Source organism: Rhinolophus sinicus, linkage group LG10 (assembly GCF_036562045.2).
Source record: "Rhinolophus sinicus isolate RSC01 linkage group LG10, ASM3656204v1, whole genome shotgun sequence".
NCBI classification, from domain to species: Eukaryota; Metazoa; Chordata; class Mammalia; order Chiroptera; family Rhinolophidae; genus Rhinolophus; species Rhinolophus sinicus.
Window position 1 is genome coordinate 68,618,190 of NC_133759.1, and position 6,907 is coordinate 68,625,096.

At 57.2% G+C, this 6,907-nt stretch overlaps 1 protein-coding gene across 2 annotated transcripts; it reads left to right on the forward strand.

The window, feature by feature from the left end:
• The first annotated feature begins 82 nt into the window (after positions 1-82).
• Positions 83-5,005, forward strand: JMJD4 (jumonji domain containing 4). Of its 2 annotated transcripts, XM_019755034.2 has the most exons (6): positions 83-571; positions 855-1,020; positions 2,904-3,029; positions 3,359-3,611; positions 4,149-4,295; positions 4,603-5,005. In XM_019755034.2, the coding sequence occupies exons 1-6, from the start codon at positions 307-309 to the stop codon at positions 4,903-4,905; spliced, it is 1,260 nt and encodes a 419-aa protein (XP_019610593.2). In that variant the 5' UTR covers positions 83-306; the 3' UTR covers positions 4,906-5,005. The 2 variants fall into 2 exon arrangements, with proteins under 2 accessions (XP_019610593.2, XP_019610594.2); XM_019755035.2 differs by lacking the exon at positions 2,904-3,029 and having other exon boundaries at positions 94-571.
• The last annotated feature ends 1,902 nt before the right edge of the window (positions 5,006-6,907 follow it).

Below are 6,907 nucleotides of genomic sequence, written 5' to 3' on the forward strand. Positions count from 1 at the left end.
GCGCGGAGGCTGAGGCGAAGGTGGCCACAGCGTCTGCGCCGGAAGTAGTTTTAGAAAGTACTTCCTTTTCACCTCCCAGGTTCGAGTGTCAGGCGGTGAGAATCCCGAGGCCCGGTTCCGGCTCCCGCCCTTCGCGGGGCCACACACTTGACACCCCCAGCCGCTAGGCAGCTTCCTCTCCCCGGCAGCCCCTCCGCCTTCGGCAGACCCCTCCCTCCCTTCCCGACCCCCGACAGCCCCTCCACCCTCGGCACCCCCTCGGTCCCTGGCTGCCCCGCACCCCATGGACGCGGAGCCTAGCCCGGGATGGACAGGGAGACGCGCATGTTCGCAGAGAGCCACTTCCGAGGCCTCCGGGGATGTCTCCCCTGCAGGGTCCTCCCGACCCCGGACCATGTGGACTTTATCGAGAAGCCAGACTCCTTTTCCTACGCCGACTTCTTCAAGGGTTACCTGCTCCCCAATGTTCCCTGTGTTTTCTCCAGCGCCTTCACCGAGGGCTGGGGCAGCAGGAGGCACTGGGTGACACCCAGCGGGAAGCCCGACTTCGATTATCTGCTTCAGAATTATGGTAAGGACTGAGCGTGAGGGCTCGAGCAAGGACACAGCAAGCGCGAGCACGGCACTTAGGCAGGCTCCTCTGACTCTCGCCCTGCTAGAGCCTCTTAGGTCAGACTACAGAGGGCGCAAATGAGAGGAGCCACTGAGGGCTTGGGGGAGGCTGGGCGTGAGTGGATCCTTAGAAGAATTCGTGCGGAAATGGTGTAGCAATGAGTTGGAGGGTGGACAGGGTCAGAGAGAATGGACAAGCTGGAGGACTTACAGAAAAGTCTGTACTGACCCCTCCCTTTCAGGAGATGTGGTTGTACCTGTTGCAAACTGTGGGGTCCAGGAATATAACTCGAACCCCAAAGAACACATGCCTCTCAGAGACTACATCAGTTACTGGAAAGAGTTCATCCAACAGGACTACTCCTCTTCCCGGGGCTGTCTCTACCTCAAAGACTGGCACTTGTGCAGGTAAAGGCGTGGGCACTGGCTGCAGCACTGCTTTGTCCAGACCTGAGTGAACTCTGAGTGTACACAGAGGATCTCACCTTTTCCCCACTTAGGAATTCTAATCTGTATAAAAACTCTGACTCTCTGCAGCAGTGTGGGCATTCTCATGGTTCCTGCACGAGGTTGGCTGCTGTCGGGAATGTGGGCCTGGTGGAGGCGCAGGTGGGCTGTGGTTACATCTTTGTCACATGTGCCCAGAGCTGAAGGCTCCACCCCCATCCAACTGGCAGCACCCCGGCCTTTGCCCCTCCTCTCAGATACCCCTGTGACCGGTTTCCTTTTCCAACCCTACTTCTCCAGGTCCAGACTGTTCTGCTGCCAATCTCCTGGCTAGCCGGTAAAGTCCAAATGCTCTTTCCAGCAGGCCCTGTGTCCCACCTGCCTAAAATCTTCATCACTGCCGCGCCAACACTGACTCTTTAAGGAGAGCTTTCTCAGTCTGTCTCTACCTGCTGCACACTCCCACCTGGGGAGCTCAAACGATGCTACTCCAGAAACATCTCACTCTCACTGTCGTGCCCACTCTCAGAGGTGGTCCTCAGATTTTGTGTCTGTTTCCCCCACCCAGGGGCGTGCCTTTCATCAGCAGGGACCATCCTAACCCAACTCCCACCATCTGGCACTTAGGTGCTCACTTAATGTTGGATGAATGAGTGAACAATCGAATTCTTCTTTTGCCGATGTGGAAACTAAGGCTCAGAAAGGTAAAGTGACACTAGAACTCAGGCCCATCTGATTCCAGTACCAGCGCTAGAGTGCACAAGCCACACCAGCACTAGCCTCCCACCCCCACAGCACCCACAGCATGTCCTCAGTGCTCCCGCCACAATCCTTCATGCTCAGCACAGAGCTGGCTACGTAGCCAGTGGATCAGGAGTGACCAGACACTCGTCCTGGCCCTCAGGGACTCAGGCCTCGATGCTCATGCATGGGCTTCAGAGAAGCAACGAGTGGGTGTTTTGGTGAAAGTATATCCCAAGTATTGCATGGGACATACTTGTGCTGGAAACTTGTTCATTGTTTATTTCAAATTTGGTTTTGACTGAGTGTCCTGTATTTTCCCAGCAACTCTAAAATGAAAAGAGCAGAGCAAGCCCCAGTCAGGCAAACAGTGGTGGCCACAGGGGAGGTGCCATCTGAGCAGGGTTTTGATGAGTAAGCAGGAGGCTGAGTGCACAAAGGCGTGGTGTTTGGGGAAGTACAAGTGGTTTGGTGCCACTGGGCTTACCTGGTCATGGCCTCTGACCGGGCTTGCCATGCGAGTGAGTCCAGAAGCTTGTTCCATCCTGTCATTCTTCCTGGGGCTGGTTTAATATGCTCCTGTGTTTGGGAGCCCATGCTTGGGTTGTGGGGCCCACCAGGGTTTGAGAGGCTGGGGGTGAAAAGGACCTTGGTGGTCATGGCCGTCCTTGTGCCTGGGCCTGTGGCCTTGCATCCACTCGGCAGAGTTGAGGTCACTGGTGCAGGTGAAAACGCCAAAGTAGCCCACAGTTTCAGAAAACCAGCGTGATTCAGATGATACTTTTGGATCCCAACTCAGCCAGGGTCTGAAATCCTGGAACTGGTGCGGTAGGGACCCAGAGCTCCTGGTTTGCTGCCTGCATGGGTTGTCATAGCACCCCACAGCCATCTCATCTGCTGTGACTGGTTCAGTCATTTGGGTGAGCTCAGCTGGGGTCACGGGGCTGTAGTCATCCGGTGGCCTATTAAGGCTGGGTGGTGTGAGGTGGCCCCACTCAGCCTGGTCATTGGTGCTGGCTCTGTAAGGTCACCTCACATTGGTGACCAAGTTGGACCCGGGTACGTGGCGGTGGCAGCATCCTCATGTCACATGCTCTCTGAAGGGACTCCTCTGCTGAGGGCGTGTTCACCCTGCCCACGTACTTCTCGTCTGACTGGCTCAATGAGTACTGGGACTGCCTGGATGTGGACGACTACCGCTTCATCTACATGGGGCCCACCGGCACCTGGTAACCGCGCGTCTTTTCCCCCACCCTCCTGTCCCCTGGCCCCAGCCCCTCTCCTAAGAACCTCTGGGACAGTTCCCTTGGCCAAGCCATGGAGCTGGCTGCCAGGTCTGGCATTTCCAAGCCCACTTCCGTTCTTTACTCTGTGGCTCCATCCAGAACCTGAGCACCTCCTGTTACTGTTGCTATTCTGGGGTGGGGTGTCTGGCTCACCCCTGTGGCTCTCAGGCAGGTGTGAGAGCTGGGAACCTCAGGCCTGAGCATGGCCAGCCCACTTGGAAGAGCCAAAGCCCATGCCCAGGCCACAAGGTACCAGCAGGGCTCTCGCGCAGGTCGCCGTTCCATGCCGACATCTTCCGCTCCTTCAGCTGGTCTGTCAACATCTGCGGGAGGAAAAAGTGGTTCTTCTTCCCACCAGGACAAGAAGAAGCTTTGCGGGACTGCTATGGCAGCCTGCCCTACGACGTGACTGCTTCCACACTCCTGGACAGCCGCCAGCACTGCAGCCCACCGCTGGAGGTCACGCAGGAGGCAGGCGAGATGGTGTTTGTGCCCAGTGGGTGGCACCACCAAGTCCACAATCTGGTAGGGTGGGCCCTCCCCACCCCACCCCACATGCCCATGACATAGTCCAGGCAGTCAGGGAGACACACCAGGGGGCTCCACCAGGCTGGTCCTGACCCCTTTCCGACTGCCCCTCGGCCTGCCCTTGGCACCTTCCTTCATGCTTCCCACAGAGAGGGCTGTGTCCGCCCCTCCTGACTCCACAGTGGGCAGGTTTCCCTCTGGGAGAGCCTGGGTGTGGGACAGGGCAGGCCATGGCAAACCTGGTGCCATGTGTGGGCATGTTGACTTCCACACACAGCACTGCTAAAGGCCCCCAACCCCCATTCCCTCCCTCCCACATTGCTTTCCTGGTCTTCTCCCCTAGGCCCTCGGGGAGCCTGCTCTGGGTTAGCTGTGGATTCAGGATCTCAGCCTTGGCTCCCTCTCGCTGCTGTCATGCAGGGGGAGGTGGGAGCAACCCTTCCAAACCAAGGAGGGCTGGGAGGATCTCAGGACATGGGAGGGGACGGTGCCTGCTGTGGGCTTGAGGGACAGCCTGCAACTTGTCCTTTCCAGGAGGACACTATCTCCATCAACCACAATTGGGTCAACGGCTGTAACCTGGCCAACATGTGGCATTTCCTGCAGCAGGAACTCCGAGCCGTACAGCGGGAGGTTAGCGAGTGGAGGGACACAATGCCCGACTGGCACCACCACTGCCAGGTGAGATGTCTGCCGGGACAGGAGAGGGCCACGGGGTGGGGAGCTCACCAAGGACAAGGCTGCAGTGGGGGGAGGGGATGGGGTGATGGCCAGGCCTGCCTGTGAGGGTCAGTCTGGGGCTGAGGCAGATCACGGGCTTCCAGGCTGTGGGGCTGAGATGCATCCATCTCTGGCTAGCCCCGGGGTGTCTGTCACCATGCTCAAGGGCCATGGCTTGGGGTCCTTTGTAGGTGGGACCATCCACAGTCAGCAAAAACCTGGAGCTGCAAGTGAGCAGTGGCTCATTGGCTGCTTCTCTCTGTCCCAGGTCATCATGAAGTCCTGCTCCGGGATCAATTTTGAAGAATTTTACCATTTTCTCAAGGTCATTGCAGAAAGGAGACTCCTCCTCCTAGCGACAGAGACAGGCCCTGGTGAGAGGGAGGGCAACAAGGGCACTGGACTGGGCCCCCAGCAGGCTGCTTTTGATATCAGCCGCATTGCTGAGGTGCTGGCATCCGTGGTGGCCCACCCTGACTTTGAGAAACTGGACACCAGTGTGTTCTCCCCCCGGCCAGAGGACCTCCTGCAGCAGCTGGAGGAGCTGGTGGCCGCCACTGCATCCCTTTAATGCGTAGCGTGAGGATCACGTGACATGTCCTGGTGTGGAAGGCATTCGCCCTGCTCCAGGGTCCCTTCCAGAAATAAAGCTCCATCCTGTGTGGCCTGAACATGTCACCTCCCCGCTGAGCCTTGTTGTCTTGGCCTCCCAGGTTCGGTTCCTGCTCTTAAGGGTCTGGTACCACCCTGTTGGCATCCCGGGACCTCAGTACCTGTCCAGAGAGTCCAGGTTGCTTGTCCTCATGAGGCCCAGTGGCACTGGGGACTCGGATCCAGTGCGGGGTGGGTGGGGAGCTGTTGGTAACTCAGACCTGCGGCAAGGAGGCTGGGAGTATGCTGGGGACTCGAGTGGGGGCACGGCACGCAGCTGGGCTTTCCTGGTGCCTCCTGGCCTTCCCTTAGCAAAGGCCAGCACCAAGCCCACAGACTTCCCACGCAGAGCAGCGGCTTGTCTCGCTGGCCCCTCTAGTAGCACCATGCCCCTGCCAAGTCCACAGGTCTCCCACTGAAGCAGAACGCAGGGTGGAAACACTGGGGCCCAAGGCAGGCCAAATACACAGGGCCTGTGTCTGTATCCCACACCAGAGCCCTCCTTTCCTCCACTTGCCTGCGGCCCCCTGACAAGATCCTGAGCCAGAGATGCCATTGGTCAGTGCCCCAGGCACCACAGGCACTGCACTCGGGACACTCGGATCCTGCTGCCTGTTATTGGCAAGGCAGAGAGAGCCCTGGGGCATTTCTCTCCTGCTTGCTGCAGCACTGCCTTCCCCCAAGACTCCAGGGCCACCCCCGCAGCTCCCAGCAGTGAGGGCCCTGCCCAGGGTCCACCCCAGGCCAGCTGGAGCCCAGGCCTCTTCCATCCGTCGCACACCCGTTCTGTACCATCCACCTACCACTAGTTACAGACTTACTGTTGGCCATCCAGAGTCACTTTGCAAACTGATTCAACAACCCCTGCACATTCCATTCTCCCATTCAACTCCCAAACTTTGCACATCTCTGCCAAGCAAATCAATTATTCCTTCTATATTTTAACCTCTGCACGTATATTTGCACCATGCAGTCTCCACCTGTGTGCCACTCAGTAGTTACGGTGTGGTTCTCCATGGAACCACTAGACGTATGGAGAGGGGGTGGGGCTGCTGAGTGAAGTCTGCAGGATAGACTGGAGACCAAGGGAAAAGGCCTTGCGGTCTTGGGTCTGAAGCCTGGACTGGGCAGGGTTTCTGTGTCACCGTCCAGAGGTGGAATGGCTTCATAAACCTTGGTCCTTGCTCTTAAGGCCTCAGCTGACTGCACGAGGCCTGCCCATGTTATGGAGGGTCATCTGCTTTAGTCAGAGTGAGCTGGTTTAAATGTTAATCTCATGTAAGAAACACCACTACAACATCTACACTGGCATTTGGGCAAACGGCCCTGGCCTGGCTGTGTGGGTACATAAATGACCAACATAAGGACTCCACGCTTGTCCACTGGAACTCAGCAGCCACTGCCCTCCAGCGCCCAATTCCTATATGCCCCCTTGGACACAGCAGTATCTCCTTGCACAATTGCTGTGGGCAATCCAGTGACCGCCCTTGGGTCACTCACCTGCCCCACCTAGCATCCACACCTGTCCCCTCGTTTTGCTGTTTGTCCCTCTGCACACTCCCCTGACTGTTTTTGAACCACTGTTTTGGCACACTGACTAAACTTACTCTGCACATTCCCTGGGTTCAATGACCACCCTCTGCACACTCATCCTGTACCAACCAACTTCTATTTGCACACCACTGCCATTTAATCACTCCTGCACATTTGTGTGTAATTGAAAAGCCAATGTCTCATTCTGCACTCACCCTCACACTTTGCACACCTATTGTTTGCCATTCACAGTCACCTTTTACACACCATGTGCAATTCAACAACCAATCTGCATCTTGTTCCATCCAATGCACACGCCTCTCAGCATTTCAGGACTCACTGTCAGACATGCTTCTCACACCCTGGTGTGCTGTTCAAAGGTTCTCGTT

Bases quoted from the DNA above. Each gene is read 5' to 3' on its own strand.
- JMJD4 (XM_019755034.2), top strand. From the start codon at position 307: ATGGACAGGGAGACGCGCATGTTCGCAGAGAGCCACTTCCGAGGCCTC. The intron at 572-854 runs GTAAGGACTGAG...CCTCCCTTTCAG, and splicing joins TTATCTGCTTCAGAATTATG to GAGATGTGGTTGTACCTGTT. The intron at 4,296-4,602 runs GTGAGATGTCTG...TCTCTGTCCCAG, and splicing joins ACTGGCACCACCACTGCCAG to GTCATCATGAAGTCCTGCTC.